This window comes from Urocitellus parryii, chromosome 5 (genome assembly GCF_045843805.1).
Source record: "Urocitellus parryii isolate mUroPar1 chromosome 5, mUroPar1.hap1, whole genome shotgun sequence".
NCBI classification, from domain to species: domain Eukaryota; kingdom Metazoa; phylum Chordata; class Mammalia; order Rodentia; family Sciuridae; genus Urocitellus; species Urocitellus parryii.
The window spans coordinates 38,350,484-38,370,153 of record NC_135535.1 but is presented as its reverse complement, the minus strand read 5'-3'; the positions used below and the strand labels follow the sequence as shown (position 1 = coordinate 38,370,153).

Sequence of the window (19,670 nt, the reverse complement as noted above, 5' to 3'; positions counted from 1 at the left end):
ATCATCCAGTATATGGTGATCTTAAGACTAAGTAAAAAAGAGCAAAGTAGTGATATTCTATCACTTTTTATTTCAAATAATAATACTTATAATAAAAAAGCAAAATGGAATAGAATATTTAATTATTTAAAATGGGTACCTATTAGGGCTGGGACTGTGGCTCAGTGATAGGCACTGGGTTCAATTCTCAGCACTACACAAACAAAATAAAGTCCACTGACAACTAAAAAAATATTTTTTAAAAATGGGTATCTATTAAGGTTTGGGAAGAAACAGGGTGGTAGATCAGCTATTGATATTGGAACCTAGTGTTTTATATAAATTATAAAACAACATTAAATTTTAAAAACTAAAAAGTGAACCTAATGGTATGTCTATGCCTAGCATAATATAAAAGAACTACTTCAAGTGAAATAAACACATAAAACCTCAAAATGTTTTTAGTAATCATATTATTATTAGTGATGGTAGTGGTATACTATTTAATATATGTGTAACAATTGATAAAGCAAATGAGTAATTATGTATTATTTTAATCCTATTGTTTCTGTCAATGAAGTGAGGAAGAAAAGAAATAATGACAAGATAGAAAGGTAAAAGAAAAACAATCTGATGCTAATTCTGAAGTAGAAACAATGACCAACTCTTAGCACTATTACAAATAACGGGGCTCCTTGCTATTCTCCTTGAAGAACTGCATTATCCAAACCTTGGACAGAAAATGTACAAGATGAATCTGGAACATCTTATAATAACAGATAGTAAGGAAGCTTTTAAAGACCACCTTATCGGGTCATGTCCCAATGACTTAGAAGCCAATCTAAGATACACACACACACACACACACTTGTAGACAGACACAATACCTTCATTTTATTTGTTTATTTTTATGTGGTGCTGGGGATTGAACCCAGTGTCTCACACATGCTAGGCAAGCGTTCTACCACTGAGCCACAAACCCAGCCCCTGAAGAAACTCTTAATGACCAAAGATTGTACAATTTCCTCTCAGTAAGGATAATCAGAATGGACTGAAATAGATCAAATACACACCAATGCAGGACTCCTTGTATTACTTAAATTGGGGAAAAAAAATAATTTAGTCCCTGCTGAAGGGAAGGTAGCTAAGTGAGCCAACTCATTATTTAAAAAATTAGTACATACAGGGAACAAAAAACATACAGCCATTTTTCCCATTAAGAACCATACTAGGGGGTAACCAAATAGTAGACATGAAAAGTTTCTTTTGTGAAAATTATATATAACAAACTAAAAGGAATGAAAATGAGATGTTGTCATTGTACAACTCCTCGACATTCATGTGATTTTTTTCTTTAGCCCTAGGACTTGGTTTTTAATGCTTTGAACATAATAATTTAAGTTTATAATTTAGTTAACTTATAACTAGACAGATGTAACTAACTGACAGTAAGAGACTGGAGCAATAAATTATATACATAGCCTGGCATGGTGATGAATGTCTACAATCCCACTGACTTGGGAGACTGAGGCAGGATCAAGTTGGAGAGCAACCTGGGTAACTTAACAAGAACCTGTCTCAAAATAAAAAATAAAAAGGACTGGGTATGTACTTCAGTGGTAGAGTGTCCTAGGTTCAATCCCCAGTACCGTGGGGGAAAAAATTGTATACATATTTTATTTGGTTCCATAATCATTTGCCATTTCTAGTGTAGGTTTAGTAGCCCTTATCTGGACTTCTGGATTGACTGGAACTAGAATTTTTTTTTTTTTTAACAAGTGTTTCTGATTTGAGATTTATTTTTAACTTTGGAATATCTGTAGACGCTTACCAGCTGAGCATCTTTAGTCCAAAAATCCCAAATCTAAAATGCTCCAAAATCATTCAGAAGTTTTTGACTGCTATGTTAGCACTCAAAAATTTGGGGGTTTGGAGCATTTTATATTTCGGAATTTTTTTATCAGGAATACTCAACCTATGTGTCTAAAGTCATACTATATAATTTTATTTCTAAAAAATTATGGACAATGACCATTGATACTGTAATATTTATGGAAAAATATACTGTAACAGTGAGAATATTATATTGTCTATTCTTGTTTGCTAGGGCTACCATAACAATAGGCTTAGTGATTTAAACAATATAATTTTATTTTATCAGGGTTCTAAAGACTAAAAGACCAAGATTAAGGTGTGAGTAAGCCTGGTTTCTGGTAGATAGCTACCTTTCAGCTGTTTCCTCACATACAGTCTTTTTTCTTTTATATGAAGGACCCTAGTGTCTCTGTGCCCAAATTTCTTCTTATAACAACACTAATTAGATTCAGTTAGTACTCTAACAGCCTTATTTTAATTTAATTTTCTCTTTATAGGTCCTCATCTTCCAAATACAGTCATATTCCAAGATGCTAGGGATTCCAGTTTCAAGACAGTTTTTGGGTCACACTATTCAGCCCATAAAACTGCTGATTTAGCATACCAAAGCAGTGGGGAAAATGATATTAATGCATACACTTCAATATCTGACTTGATACAACATAATAATAATTCTAAGCAAAATAAAAATAATCCTAAAGTAAATCCAAAGTAAAAATAATCCTAAGCATAAAAAACTCAAGTCACCGGGCTAGGGTTATGGCTCAGCAGTACAGCGCCTGCCTGGTATTTGTGACCCCCTAGGTTTGATTCTCAGCACCACATACAAATAAGAAAAAGAAAAATCATCAACAACTAATAAAAATATTTAAAAAACTCAAGACAGCATTTGTTAGAACAATGCATATGCTGAGCATAACATCAGACATCAGACTCCCTAAACTAACCTCATTTATTTGTCTTTCATTCAACAATCTCTACTTTAAGTTTTCCCTAATACTTTAACCTTTTTTTTTTTTTTTAAAGGAGTAGGGAGGGCTTGATGATAATTATTTTGATGAAAAGGTAAGTGAGCTAGAATATGAGAAGCTACAAGTATTCTATTTACTTATATTCTGTTTGGCTACAGACCAGATACTAGAATAGGAAACATAATATTTTTACCGTTAAATTAAGATATATATTTTTCCATAAATATTACACAGTGTCAATTTTTTGTTTTATTATCTCCAACAGAAGTAAAAAATATACTAATCACCTTCAAATTTTCAGAGTAAACTGATTTGGGCTTGCTCAGGTCAACAGGAATGAATTAGTACTATTTTGTGCATAAGCAGGTGGTAAAGAAGAATGAAAATAAATGACATTAGAGATGATGAAGAATCAGACAAGATGGGGAGTAAAATTGACTGAATTATATTGTTATATTGTGTGCTAGTACAAATATGCAACAATAAATCCTACTATTATGTATAATTATAATGCACCAATAGAAAAAATTATCAAAGCAAAATTTAAAAAAAGAATCAGAGAAAAATATCACAAAGGTTCAAAGGTTTCCTGGAAGATATGACACTTATTCAAATTGTATTTTGAGAGCTTGGTAGCTGCTCAAGTAATGCAAAAAGGCAAATAAACCACTATGAGGAAAGACACACTGATATTTAAACCAATAGTGAATGTTACAGAAGTAAAAATAGCCTAGTATTGACAGAATTTGAAAAAACATGTGAAGGGGAATGCAATAAGATAAATAAGAACTGGGAAGAAGCTGGATCATTCCATTTTATAAAGAATCTTAAATCATAGAGAGCACAAAATTTGTGAATGGCAGAACCAGGATTTGCATCCAATCTTAACATTTCACTTAGCAAAGTGACCACATTCCCTACTTTTTGTAGGTCATACGGTTTATAACTATTGGTTTTTATGTCATTATTAATACAGCCTTCTATCATCTCTATAAATGCTCCTCTGGGAAATATCTTCACCCTACCTCTTCGGTAACTATGACATATTTTTCTTTGCCCAAGAAAAATGGGGTTTCCTTAACTCCTCTCATTATAGAGGAATTAATTGCTGACAGAGATTATACTGATAAAAATAAGGGAACATTTGAAAGGACTACCATCATCTTTACAAATAATCTAACATATACTAGAATTAAACTGTCTTTTATTTTTTAAAAAAGTCATTATTTAAACACACACACACATACACACACATATACACACAAAGATGGTAGAGACAACAAAAAGGAAAATGGATCATTCTTCTAACTTTAATATGATTCAAAGAAACTATGGACTCAGAACACTTCAGTTACACCATGACCATAAACTAAAACTGCTTATGGAAAGGTAGTTGAATTCTAGTCACCCTTGGCCAAAACATGTCATTTTTGTTTGCACAAGTTCTGAAGCACACACTCTCGTATTCTGTCCTTCAAAAAATTAATATTTACCCTACTGAAAAGAAGCTGCAACAAATTGCTTATTCTTCCTCATTCTCATGTTTTTTGGCATTCAGGTATTTGCTTTTACTGGCTAGGACACAGGCAAATGATTGGGCCCAGTGATGTCCCCTAAGGGGAAGTAGGCAGTGTCAGTGGACTGTCTGGGAAAGGTTTCCTTCCTTGATAAACACAAAATATGAAGAAGATGTTTTCTATTCTGCCCTGATTCATTTTTAATTTTTCTCTGGATATGGATGTTTAAAAGCGAATTGTACCAATCATCCTGTGACCAAAAGGAAACAAGGCTAAGTCCCTATCCGGGAAATTAAGGGGGAAAAAAAAAAACACCCAGGAAAACCTTAAGCCCTCACTGACATCACTGAAGAGTTTAATAAACTTAAAAGCCCATCCTCTAAATGCATGATCCTATACAACAAATGTTCTTACTCTTCAGGTCACCTAAAATTGGGTATTCTTTTACTTACAACTAAGAGTATACCAACTGACCTGATAGGTCTAGCAAGGAAATCACTCAGGGCAACTATTATGACCTTCTCAAACTCAAAAACGTGAATTTAAAAAGGAAACACAAGGATTAAACATCTGAAGAAAGAGGGTGAATTTTCTTTTCCCAGAAATAACACATAGTATTTTCCTATGTGACAGATATTATATTTGCTGGATTATCTCAGAAAACTTTCAAAACAATCCCAGGAAATATTAATTCCATTTTATAGAGAAAAAAACTGTAGCTTAGAAAAGTTAAACAATCTGCCAAGGTCACATTCCTCCATAGTGGTTGAAGAGGCATTTATAATCCGTATCAATTTACTTAAGCCTAAGTGCCTAAATTTTGAGTTTAGTAGAAGATAAATGGCTCAATTATCTATTATTTTTCTATGAAGAAGAGATTTAAGTTTTCTGGTGAGCATGAAAAATACATACAGGAGGGTAAAGAACTTGGGACCATGATTGTAATTTTGAACAACCAATGTTTTGCAATGGCAAAACGACTTTCTTAGTTTATAATAGACGAAATCAAGGCTTAGAAAGAAGAAACAAATTACAAAAAGATGTATTGTAGGGAGTGGCAAAGTCAGGAATGAACTCAGACTAGTGTACTTTTCATTTCACTGTATACTGTTTTCCCTTGAAACAAATGCAACCTATCTCCAACATTCATATGGGGGGAGGGTTAAAATCTGTAATACATAAAACTACATAGTCTTACTAAAATAGATTGATAATAATCCCCTGCTATCTGTAATTTTACTTCCCACAGTTTTAGTTACCTGCATTCAACCATGGTCTGAAAATGTTAATATTTGTCTTGACTCTTCCAAGAAAGACCATATTCACATAATTTTTATTATAGCATTATTATAACTATTCTATTTTTATTATTAGTTATTGTTGTTATGACTAGCATAAATTAAACTTCATCATAAATGTATGTGTAGGGAAAAAAACATGATATATATATAAGGTTTGGTGTTATCTGTGGTTTTAGGAATCCACTGGGAGATGTTGGAATAGTATCCCTTAGGGATAAGCAGGGACTACTATACAGAACTCCAATTTATCTATTTGTTGATAAGCTTTGACATGAAAAAAGGGACAACAAAACTGTTTATGGTATAGATACATAGTAGCAAGAAAAAATAACATAATAAAAAAAATTTCAAGATACCTATTCTTCCACGCTCAATGTTTGAAAGAATTAAGATTTTCTTGGTAAGTATCAACATGTTAAAGGTAGTTGAGAATACAATGACTATTTCTCATTAAATGTTCTAAAAAACATACTTTTTGGAAAATAATCTTAAGAAAAACTAAGCAAATTGACAAACTGGAGAACCAGTATCACATTTTTCCTATAGCAGAATAGGCCAATTGGGAATTATTATTAATTTCTCCTAACAATTCATGATTATATAGACATGGACTAGGACTACTAATATGTTAAAATCCAATCATTTGACAATATATAGCTATATGCAAAAGAAAAGATAGGGATAGAGAATGTGTACGATTATTGATATTAATACAAAATACCAAAGGGATAGCAGGTGGGGAGACAAGAACATCTGACACTGAGAAATTCCACATTTGGATTCCCAAGAACTACTTATTCTTTTTCCTGGGAATAATAATTTTCATGAATTAAGTTGATGTAAAGGTTTACTCATTAATCAATGATTTCTAAAAATTTCACATTTTAAAAATACTATTAGGATAAAACTAAAACACAGAACTGGCTTACTCTGCAATATCAAGATATCCACAGGAAGCAGCTGCATGTAGTGGTATCCAGCCTTCATTATCAGGTTGATTGATATTTGCTCCATTTTCTACCAGAAACTTCACCATATCAACATTGTCATCAATGCAGGCCTAAAAACAAAACAGAAAGCATGACTGGAAAAAAATGTGAATCAACACTCCAAATAAAAGATCAATAAAATAAAATTCCCTTTGTAAATTTTATGATATAAATACTTTCTGTATATTAGTTTGCAGCTACCTTATTATATATCCAATAAGACAATGATACCAACTAAACTATAAGAGTCCTTGCTTAGACACACATATAATACTACTGCATGCGACCACTCTCTCTATGGTAACCCAGTTAGGAAAAAAAAAAACATACTAAATGAAAACAATCAAAATATTATAATTATCAATAATATTCTTCATAGCAGTGATTCCCAAAATATGATCTGCTGTTGGCTGGGAGGCCCAAAAACCTTTCAGGGAGTGAACAAGACCAAAACTATTTTCAAAAGAACTTTGTTGATGTGCACTGGAGGATACAAAAGCCATACTGATAAAACTATGTGCCTTAGCAAAAAACAACGAAACAACCACCTCTATTAATAGTCACTGTATTGACCACTACACATCCACTGTTTTTTTTAAAGCTCTTTTTACTTATGAATGTTCTTGACAACGTTGTGAAAATTATAAATTTTATTAACTCTTTACCTTTGAACACCTTTTTAATATCCTATGGGAAAGATGGGAAGTATGCATTAAAGTACTTTCTTGAGGAAAAGTATTTATACCAATGAGTTGCAAACTGAACAATCTTTTTTGCAGAAAATATTGTTTTTAGTTAAATGAGAAACTAAGTCTACCTTTGTTCTCACAGATATTTTCTTGAATATGAACAAAATGAACCTGTAACTTCAAGAAAAGCAACTGATATCAATATGCAACATGTAAAAGCATGTATTTGTTACCAATGAGAAATTCAAGTGCAAGAGAAAATGAATGAGCCATTTTAATTTTAAAATGTTACTGATGTAAAATAAGAAATTATTGTTATTTTTAAATGAATTAATAAATATTTTAAGTCCTTAGCATTAATTTGTAATACTGTAAATATTAATACATATAACCTACAAAAAACAAAAAATCATTGGGATCGTCAGTAATCCTTAAGATTCATTATTGTGATAAAGAGGTCCTGAGATGAAAAAAAATCACTAGGCTCCAGCCATAGTGGGCACCTTTCTATTCCTTTACCAGGTATCTCAGGGCCTTGTACTTGCTTTTTTTTTTCTGTCAGAAATCAACTTCTCCAAACACAGGCATGCTGATTCTTTCCACTGTACAAGTATCAATGTAGGTGCTTCTTCCTCATAAAGGACATTTTGAACACTTTTTTAAAAATAATTTCACTATTCTATCACATTTTCAATAATAACAATATCCACAATTACCTAACTTATATTTGTTTTCCATCTCTGCTACAATGTAAGTTCCACAGAAAAGGAACCTTGTTTATCTTGCTCATCACCAGAGATATAAACCTAGAACAGAGCTTGGTATGCAGAAAGTTATTTCTAAATATGTATTTTTCAAATGTGTTCTGATTACTCTTATTTACGTATACTCCATCCAATCAACTTGACTTCTTTGCTCTTCCGTGCTATACTCCATGCCTTTCAGCTTTGAAATCATTCATTTTCACTCATGAACTGTCTGCTTCACAAGACAAAACATACACAAATTCTTCCCATCCTTCAAGGCCTAGCACAAATGTCACCTTATCTGTCTATCCTAGGGATTAGACCAAGGGACTCTCATATATGCTAAGCAAGCACTCTACTGAGCTACACTTTCCAGTCCAAAATATATTTTATTTTAAAAGCTTTCTAAATAGAATCACTTATTGATATGTATGTATATTGTGATGTATGTATTATGTGTGTATTATAAGCACTTCATACATGTCCTATAAGATAGGCTATTTTTATAGGAAGAGCCTATTTACTTTCTTGGAAGGCTTCCTGGTACTGGCACCAATTATAATCATTATAATATGGTACTTAAGCAGATAAAATTCTCTATGTATTATTACTAGGACTGGTGCCTAAGAATATGAGGTCTATGTGATGCAAAAAAGGTATTTTTTATGGGGTTAGGAAAGTGAGATTAAATCCACTCAAGAACTAACTCTTCTTTTTCTCCTAATTTATACAAAGTCACCATTTATCCAGAGGAATAAGTGGCTTTTTCCCCCCCGAGTAAAATGGGGCAAATAAACTAATCAATCTCTATTTCATATCTATCTTAAGAATATAGCTGGGGCTGGGGTTGTGGCTGAGCGGTAGAGCACTCGCCTAGTAAGCATGAGGCCCTGGGTTTGATCCTCAGTACCACATATAAATAAATAAACGTATTGTGTCCAACTACAACTAAAAAACAAATATTAAAAAAAAGAATATAACTGACACATAACCAGAAGTATACCAGCTGATGTCTATCCTCTTGAAATTCTTTTTAAGTGGCTCTAATATAATTTATTAGTAGATGTATTAATTATACTGTCTTTAATACATTTACTGCCAATAGAGCTCTGTGGGAAAATTTGTGTGCTATTCATTTAAATGTATTTCAAATACCAAGTTTATTAAGAATCCACAAGGACATTTTAAAGTAGCTACTGAAAATAATAAAGATGAGTATGTCATGACAAAATGATTCTCAGATTTTGCTCTACACAGAGCATTACCTTCATCTACTATCTCTTTAAAAAAAGCTTCAAACTGGCACTTCAACTTGTAGTCAATTTTTAACCACCAAATTCTGTTTATATTCAGGAAAAGAACCTATTTTCTGGAGACAAAAACATATTATACGGTAACTGCCGCAGTCTGGCTGGGCACAATTCAGGAGCCACTTGTCAAAAGAAACGAACTTTATTTTTAGAACCACACAGGCAAAACAAAACAGCTCCTCAGGAAAAACCCTCAGAGCCCAAATGCCACCACCAGCTTCCCACAAGCCTCTCACACCAACACACAAGCCTCTCACACTCCCACAATCCTCCTGCTCTTAAGGCAGATTGGCTGGGTCGCGTGGGCGGAGCCAAAGAAGTTCCCCAATGAGCAGCTCCCTGGTCTGAAAGGGCAGGGAAACAGCCCAATGAGCATCACCGCAGAGGAGCCAATCAGCTAGATGTTGCTGGGGCGGCTGTGAGCCAATCATCAGCTGGCAGTCTGAAAGGGCGGGGAAACAGTTCAATGAGCATCTCCATTGAGCATCACCACAGAGGAGCCAATCAGCTAGATGTTGCTGGGGCTGCTGTGAGCCAATCATCAGCCGGCAGCTGGAAGTTTGCTGGCAGCTGGAAGTTTGCTGGGGCCCCTTCGGCTGTGGCTCTCAACAGGTAACAAAAAGGCATTAATGGCAGAAACAGTATAATTGATGGATAAAACACAAAAGAACTTCTTTAGGGTTATTTCAATCTAGAAAAAGCAGTTTGGGATGGCTCATCAGAAACAATGAACCAATGCTATAGCAAATAAATGTGTTCAATCTGTATCCTCATTTTGCAATTGAAATCTCTCTTTAAACGTCAGCTTTTTGGTAAGGCCTTTCTTGGCCATCATATTAAAAATTACAATCCCTTGCCCCATTCATTTTGCACCCTGAATACATGCTTTATTTTTCTCCATACCATTTATTACCACAACATACTATATATATTTTCTCTTACTTTAAAAAAAAATTATTTTTTAAAAAAATAAATGACAACAGAATGCATTAAAATTCTTATTGCACATATACAGCACAATTTTTCATCTCTTTGTTGTATATAAAGTATGTTCACACCAATTCACATGTACATTGGATAATGATGTCCATCACATTCCACCATCCTTGCTAACCCCCTGCGCCTCTTCCCCACCCCTCTTCCCTATCTAAAATTCGTCTATTCCTCTCATGCTCCCCCTCCCTACTCCACTATGAATCAGCTTCCTTATATCAGAGAAAACATTCGGAATTTGTATTTTGGGGATTGGCTAACTTCGGTTGGTACAGTGCTTGCCTCGCATGCACAAGACCCTAGGTTCAATCCCCAGCATCACAAAGAGGGGGAAAGGAAAAAGATACTATATATTTTTTCTTATTCGTCTGTTTATCATCTATTTACCTTACTCTACTATGATTGTTTGATGAAAACAGGAATTCTGCTCTATCCCCAGTACCTATACAGTGCTCGGCATGTGGTAGGAACACAATGAGTGAACACAAAACAAAAATTCAAAGGGATTTAGCAGCTTGAAGAAAGTCATACAGGCAAGAGGTCACAGAACCAATAAGTTCTTTCCAGATTTAACATACCACTTTCCCACAAATGTTCCTAGTTTATCAACATACATTCATTTGCAGTCTCTACAAGAGGATCACATATTCCAGCCATTTAATAAGTATCTGCTGTATAAATAAAATCAATTTTGCTTTACCATTGAAGCATAAGAAATGCTTTTAGTAACATTTTCCTAAGCAAGAAAATGACAAAGTTTATGCCAAGAAAAGTATCATCCACCTAAAATGGAAAAGCAAAGAATGAGTTCTGGTTCTGCCAAAAATTTTGTGGCTGTGGACAAACAATCATCCTAGGCTTTGGTGTCTATCATTTAAGTAAAAGGAAGACATTGATGTGTTATATATCACTAAAATTCCCTATTATATTGAAATGCCTATGTATCCATGATTCTTCCCTCTGTAACAAGTTATAAACAATCTGAAGGCAGGGTCCCAAAGTGCCCTGAACATATTCACACATACAAGATAATAAATGAATATATAAATAACATTTAGATCAACTTTTAAAATGTACTGCTTGAAAAAAGAACTTTATGTTTTTCATGGATCAGTGGTTAAAAGAAGAAAGATGTCACAGATATAAAATAACAACAAAAAGAACATAAAAATACTATTATATTAGGAAGTAGCTTATAATATGGCATTGACATGAGCTAGTGAATCAGTGATAAAATATTAGAGCTATTTATAAGCATAATCATTAATTTTCCTTGAGAAAAGATACTTATTAAATCTTATTCTTTTTTCCTCTTTGAATTCTAAGTGACAAAAAAGTTATTGATTTTTCTAAATACAAAAATATAAAACTATTCAAAAAATGTGATACAAATAAGATTATTGTTTTAAAAATAAAAGAATAGGGCTGGGTTGTGGCTCAGTGGTAAAGTACTTGCCTGGCACATGCGACATCTTGGGTCTGATCCACAGCACCACATAAAAAAATAAATAAATAAAATAAAGGTATTATGTTCAACTACAATTAAAAGATAAATATTAAAAAAAAATAAAAGAAAAAGTCAAGCAAATAAGAAATGATTCTTTATGAAACGATATGCTATGCTCCATAAGTAAGAGTGGCTCAGTTCAGCAGCAAGGGGAAGTAGGGAAAAAAATTTTAGAATTTTAAGAAAATGTTTGAAAATACAGCGTTTTTAAGTAGAAGGGTAATGCAATAACACTGGTACCACAGATTCCAGGTACAGACTGGGGAAAGAAAGATGATTTTATTAGTTCTGGATATGCTACATTTATGTGTCGGTATAACTTAACCATGCAGACTTGGAGCTTTGGAAATAAATGTGGGATAAAAATTATCAAGTTGGGAATTTCTGCACTGAGGCAATAATTTTTAAAAAATGTGACTTGAAATCACTCAAGGAGAGAATGTAGAGAAGTGGTTATGAAAACTAAAAAAAACCTTAAGGTTAAATTATGATCACTATATTCTGCTTAGAAAACAATTTGTGACATTTTATTCATCTAAGAGATAAAGTTCAAAGCATTAGTATAAGGACACAAATACACAAACAGATGATTATGTTGAAAGGAAAATATGTGGAAGTACAGAGACATATACTGATGAACTCAGAAAAAGAGAACTAAGGAGAAATAGTGTCAGTCAGGGAATATTTTCTTAAAAGAGACTTCTAAGCCCGAGATGCAAAGCAGAATATGGTGACAATGAAAAGTATAGGATCAGAGAAAAGTCCTATTTCCCATCTTACGTGTAATCCTTTGGCATGAACATAAAAACTTTAAAAAAAAATGATTAAAGTTTCTCTGTTGAAGAAGGCAATGCCCTGGCTTCTTGGAAAAAAAAATATCATAAAGGAAAAGTTACCTTCTAATAAATGAAATGCTAATTTTGACTTCAAGTATTTATACATTTAACTCAATAAGTTAAAAGTTTGACTCAATATACTGTTTTTTAAAAAAAACAAAAAACAACAAAACAAAATAAAACAAAACAAACCCCTCAAACCCCACAAGATTCTGTGCCTGCAATCTGTGGTATTTATCTCCATGAATGGCTTCTTCCTGTACCTCACCCTTCATAATCTTTCATGCTTAGTTTGGGCTCTCCCCTATTCATATTGCTTCTAGTGATCATTCTGAAATACCAACATTATCATGTCACCACTATGCTTAAAGCAGTTAATGTTAAATCTGCTATTTTAAAATTGTGTTTATTAATGTATTATTATTTTTTGAAATGTGCTAATATAAATTAAATGCTTAAAGCAATGTTATGAACATACATTATATATAAATCTCAAATTCATTGTGTAAATTGTTCAAACTGTTCTCCTGAGCATTTCTAAAGTATACACAAGAAACTGGCAAGGCATGCCCATAAAAATGTTGTTGCTAAGAGAATAAAAAACTAACACATGCAGCACATTAAGAGACACATGACTTGCTGACTTAAAATATTTGACTAAATTTGGTCAGTTTATTGAGCTATATAAGGAAAAAAAAAAACCTGAATCAAATAGACTTCTAAAATCTTACTGGACATGGTTTATCTTAAGTTTTTACTGAATACATACCCAGATAAATGGCTACACGATGATATTTTCATCCTTTAACTCTAGGGCAGCATTATGAACCTGAGCTGTAAACTAACTGAATAAACTGGTTCAAGTACAAAAAACTTCTGTTTTTTGTTTCACATGTCCATAAGAAAAAAATTGGAAAGCCAGATAACAAAGAATTGAAAGGAGGGAGTTATACAATGCTCAACAGAGAGTACATCGCCTAATGACAGATTTTGGATGGAAGCTGTGCAGCTTTAAAAATTAAATTTCACTCCTAAAATAGATCAAAACAAATGTGTTTGGCAACTATACAATTTAACTGAGTAAAATTCACAATCAAAACTAATAGCATTTGAAATAAATTATAATACTATTATATTCCTTCTCATGAAAGTGTTTTTGTTTAAAGTACAGACTCTAGAGCCAGATTTCTGGGATTAATTCAGTTCTGCCACTTTATGGCTGGGTGTCCTTGGTAAACTGCTTATACTAGGTGCTATAACTTCCTCTGAAAAATAAGGATAATAATAGCACCTACCACCTCAATAGTTTACTGTGAGAGGTGTATGAATTAACATACACAGCATATGCAGTAGTACCTATCAATAATAATTAAATGCTATTATGTTTACATAAATACATAATCAATGTGTCAGATCTTCCTCACTAAATTATTTTTTCCATTTTATATTCTTCTCCAAGAATATATATCCAGGGCTGGGATTGTGGTTTAGCGGTAGAGCGCTCGCCTAGCATAGGCGGGACCTGGGTTTGATCCTCGGCACCACATAAAGGCATTGTGTTGTGTCCGTCTACACCTAAAAAATAAATATTAAAAAAGAATATATTTTCATCCCCCTATAAGTTATAAGACAAAGCTAAACGGTAGAGAACTACCAAATATTCCTTTTAGCACCACTTTTGGTAAAATTTCACCCATCAGTGATTTCTAAGAGGATGATTAAGTCATAAAAGATGCACTAAGAAAATCTTAGGGATTCCAAACCTCCTTCAAACAAACTTCTACAGGCTCACTCATACAAACTATATGTAATGCAACAAGAATAAAGGAATAGAAAAGATTTATAATTATAACAATTTAGAGCAAACTTGTAAAAATAGTAAATAATTGAAATGCTTGTGCCTAATCATTTGTAACTCAATTAGTGATAAGTAAAAAATAATTTGAACACATAAGCTCTTTGGATCAATTTCTGCTTCACAGAACCAATTCTTTATGACTGTAAGTATGGAAAAGCTCAATTGGTAAGAGTAAAAATTTAAGAATATATTAGGAAACAGTCCATGCCCCTAAATTTCTATGTGACATAAACATCAGTGAGTATGTTTGTGTCCAAGCAATGGTTTTGTTCTATTTTAAAGAAAACTGAAGTCGGACATTTCAAAGTAGGAATTATTAGTGCAGTATATACAAGAAAGACAATGAAGAACTACAAGGAGTACTCCACTACTAAATAATAAAAAATATACAACTTAATCTTGCATAAAAAGACTGACAGTGCCCAACACACACACACACACAGTATTATATACATATATATTATATATTTTTTTCTATTAAATGAACTAGAGATGGCAAATATAGGCAACAAAAAAAATGACAAAAACATTTCTTGAGACTGAAACTTAAGAATGACATTTTCTATGAGAAAGGTAATTTAAGTATAATTCAAACATTCACTCAACACTTAAGTATCTGAGAACACCCAAAAATTGGAAACCATAAATATTCAAAGATTAAAATATGCCCTTTATCTATTCTTGTTATATAGTTGTTACACAGCGATAAAGATCCATGAAGTAGTAAGTTGAACCTAGTTTTTGGATATTAACACTTTCTTTTAGAGACTAACTTAGTAAGAGAATAGCATTTCTACAGAGTTTAAAATTCTTAGATATAAAACAAACTGAACATAATAAGCTCAACATGAATAATTCTTATTAACTGTGTACTACATACAATACATAAAGCCATCCATTTTGGTAGATACAAAGTCAGCACTAGTCTCATTGTTTCCTTTATTGTATGGTGCATGGCATATAGGAAAATACATGATAAATACACATGGAGTCAATCAAAATAAAATATGATCTTCTCTTTAATGAAAGGCATTTATGACCCAGTGTGTATATGTACACATAAAACTGTTAAGTACTGGCTCATGTATGCAGTCTTTATTGCTTTTTCATGTGTTTCCAGTCTTTACTCCCAATTAGACTACAGTTCCTTAAAAACAGAAACTGCCTTATACATTCCATAATATCTAGTAGTGCTATTTCAACAAATGTTTTTTTAGTGGCTTTGATCTGGAGAATACCCAAAAATTAGGTAAAAAAGATGAGCAGATAAAGCAAAAAACTACTATTCAATTTATGCAAAATAACATAAGAGTCTGTATGGTGAATAAAAGTGAGCCAAAGAAAACTATTTGGAGAGAAAAAAAAAAAAAAAAACCTTCATGCCAGGTCTCATTACTGTCTAGAGCTCTGGAGACAAAAGTAGGAAAGGAAGGCAGTTTTCCTATCTTTTATCATACACATTCATAAACTCAGCTAGAGAGAGTTAATCAATGGATACATAAATGAGGAAACAAGTTTGGTTTAGGGGAAGAAATAAAAGTGTCTACCTTCTATTTTATTCAAATAAATGAAAAAATCAGATTACAAAAAATACACATAATGATATAATTGTTATCACTGATATGCCAAATAAAGTCTGGAAGAATACATGCTAAACAGACCTAAATGAATTTCTTTAATGCTCAGCAAAACAGGTGGCCATTAAAGAACAGATTCTCTTTTAATTCAACAAATACTTACTGAGTGCCTACTATAGCCAAACACTGTTGACTGCTGAAAATATAGTGAAGGACATAAACCAAATTTCTGCATTCATAAAGCTTACAGTTCAGCAAGCAAGAAACATAACAAAATACATAATAACAAAAATAACTATGGGAAATGCTATGGTCTTAGCTAAAGTAATTAACCTATATTTGGGGGGGGCAAATAAAAATGAGAATGGTACCCAGGAATTAAGAGTTCCCCATCTAATATGTAAAACACACTAGACTGAGAACTACAGATACCCATGATAACTGATTTAGAGGAATAGACGATAAAGTACAAACAGCATATTTTAAACAAGATCAGAAAAGCCTACATGAGAATCCACAGAGCAATGAGTACCTAAGAAAGGGTAAACAAAGGAGATTGAGAAGCAGCCTTTAAGGGGTAAGGTGGGAAAGAAAAAGAACAAGTGCCATCCTATGGAAACTAAGGGTTTAATATAATATCTAGCAGTGCTATTTCAATAAATGTTTTTTAGTAGCTTTGATCATGTAGTTAGTCCTGCCTTCAGAATACCCAAAACTTAATCAGGTAAAAAAGATGAGCAGATAAAGCCTACATTAGAATCCACAGAGCAATGAGTATCTAAGAAAGGGTAAACAAATGGAAAAGAGAATTTTAAAGAGTTAAGTACTTCCTAGTAAAAATGGTAGATTGTATATTGCCAGACTTCACAGAACTATTCTCCCAAATAAACACTAACCCTTCTATAGCACTTACCGTGTGTGCTAAGGAATTGTTCCAGGTGCTTTATTTGTATTACATCATTTAACAGCTGATAACTGACAAGACTAGGATTTTAAACCAACAGTCTTGCTTCTGTATCTGTCCCCAACCAATAGCCTATACAACTAGACAGCAATTGCAGTACAAAGAAAAATAATAACCCAAAACAATTTGGGCCTATCTATCGAAACTTCAAATGCATGTACCCTTTGATGTTACAGTTTCATTCTAGAAATTTATTCTGTAGATAAACTCAAAACATGTGCAAAATGATATGTACAAAATTATTCACTGAAGGCTGACAGGGGTAAGACTGAAAACAATTTAAATAACCTTAAGTTAAAAATATATATATATGAACTAATTTAAATATCCACATACAAGGAATTTACTTATGAATTAAAATTTCTGAATATTTTAAGTGAAAAGAACAAGCCCTAACCAGGGCTTGGGAAGATATAGCTCAGTTGGTAGAGTGCTTGCCTAGCATGCATAAGGCCATAGGTTCAATCCCTAGCACCACAAAACAAACAAACAAATAAATCTCTAATCAATGTGTTGAAAATAAAACTAAAACAATTTATATATGTTTACATACATATTTGTGCATGTATCACAAATATGCATAAAAGGATACATAGTATAGCAACTGTGATGGGACATGTCCACACCAACTGTAGGCTCAAATAAAGCAAGAAGGAATGTCCCAGAATGGTGATGCCTATCTGGCAATATGTAAGAGAGACTAAAATTCTCTTCTCTTTCTTCTTTTGCAACGAGCCTTAAGATACAAAAGATGACAAATCCAGTTTCTGAGCTTCTCCTTCCTGGTAGGTTCCTCAGTCCAATTGAGACACAATGACCACCAATAATACATAAAGAACTATGGAGACATAAGAGAACTATATATACCCACACCTCTGTATTTTCTTTTTCTTTCCTCTGTATTTTCATTTGGTTTATATTCTTTGTTTCTATCCTATTTGTACAATTCTGTGATGAGCCAAAACCTCACTTGCTAATCCCTGAATATAAATCAGTCCTCTGTAGTTTAACTCAACAAATATGTTCCCATATTATAGAAAGAAAAAAAAAAGAGAAAGAAATGAATTGAAATGAAAAGAAGAAGAAAAGAAGCAGCAGCAGCAGCAGAAGCAGAAGCATGTGTCAGTCTGTTTGGGCTTCTTTAATAAAAACCTGTTTATGGCTTATAAAGAAGTGTTTATATCTCATTACTTCTGGAATCTGGGAAATCCAAGATGAAGGCAGAGGTACATCCAGTATCTGGGGAAGGACTGCTTCTTGGCTAACAGAAGAGCATTAATCCCATTCATGGATAAACATTCAGACCACAAAAGCAAAAATCCAGACAGAAAAAGCAAAGTGGGAAAAAATATGACTTGATCAACCAGAGGAAATATCCTATATCTTGATACTAACTTAATTACTTATTTTGAATAAGAGACCAAAGATAATACTTAACAATAAAATCTATCCAATTAAAAGAATAAAATAAAATTTAAAATTCAAGCAGATCAAAATATTCATAATAAAAAACAATGCTATAGTATAAACCCTAATAAGGCAGAAATGCTAACATGGCTAACAAAAATCAGATCACTGTTGACTTTCTAATCTCTAATAAGCAGACAGTTGAATGCATCTAAAATTGAAACACAATTAAAAATTACCTTATTACAATGTTTTCAAAGCCTATCTTCTGAATCTTAAATGAATTTTAAAGAACTACTCTTAAGTTTTGAAATAGTAATTATCTAAAATTTAATCACTATTTCAGCCTTCAGTTTTCTTTTGTCAAATTAAAGCAAACTAAATTTAACACTTTTGATATGTAACCTGTATCCTACAAGATTCTGAAATAATTTTCCCTAACAAATGATAGTTAATAGGTAACTAATATTCACTGAGAATAATTAATACTTTTTGGCATCAAGCACAGTGTCTAACTCAATGGTGAAAGTCAAACCTTGCCTGTAATAAAACTCCATTAAACAGACACAGCATATACATAAATACACTGCAAAACAACACTCTCTGTATGTATATGTGTGTGTGTGTGTGAGATATATATATATATCATATTGTAAATAAGCATAATACCACACTGTCAATTGTAAGTCTCTCAGCTATAAACATTCAACAATAAATCAATAATATGTCAAGATCATTGTAATGTTTTGAGCAACCAATAAAAAAAAGAAAAAAAACAAATCAATAATTTCATAGTTTAATGCTATTTTTCAATTTTGAGAAAAAACTTTGTACCACTAACTACATAGAACAAGAAACTTCTAAAAAGTCTTCTTGTTCATACAATCTACACAATCAGCAATTAACATGACTGATTTCGTATAATACATATAAGGTTTTTGTATTTGGGGAGAGTCCCATAGCACTATCTAGAAAAATCGGACAGGCACAAGTTTCTCTACCTGAAAACAGAGGCTACAGAACTCTGCTGAGACAAAAAGTAGTTAGATGAAACTAAAACCTATACTGAAAATCCCACAAAAGCATATCCTTAGATTCTGCTATGCTTTGAGTGTGTTTCCTGTGTTGGAAGCTTAATTCCCAGTGTGGCC

At 32.7% G+C, this 19,670-nt stretch overlaps 1 protein-coding gene across 11 annotated transcripts in view; it reads right to left on the bottom strand.

The window, feature by feature from the left end:
• The window catches only part of Ppp1r12a (protein phosphatase 1 regulatory subunit 12A), a 137,142-nt gene that overhangs the window by 82,305 nt on the left and 35,167 nt on the right, over nucleotides 1–19,670 (bottom strand). For all 11 annotated transcript variants that reach the window (XM_026396973.2, XM_026396979.2, XM_026396986.2 and 8 more), the window contains exon 2: nucleotides 6,573–6,703. In XM_026396973.2, the coding sequence (XP_026252758.2) occupies nucleotides 6,573–6,703 (131 nt within the window). The remainder of the gene's footprint in view (nucleotides 1–6,572; nucleotides 6,704–19,670) is intronic.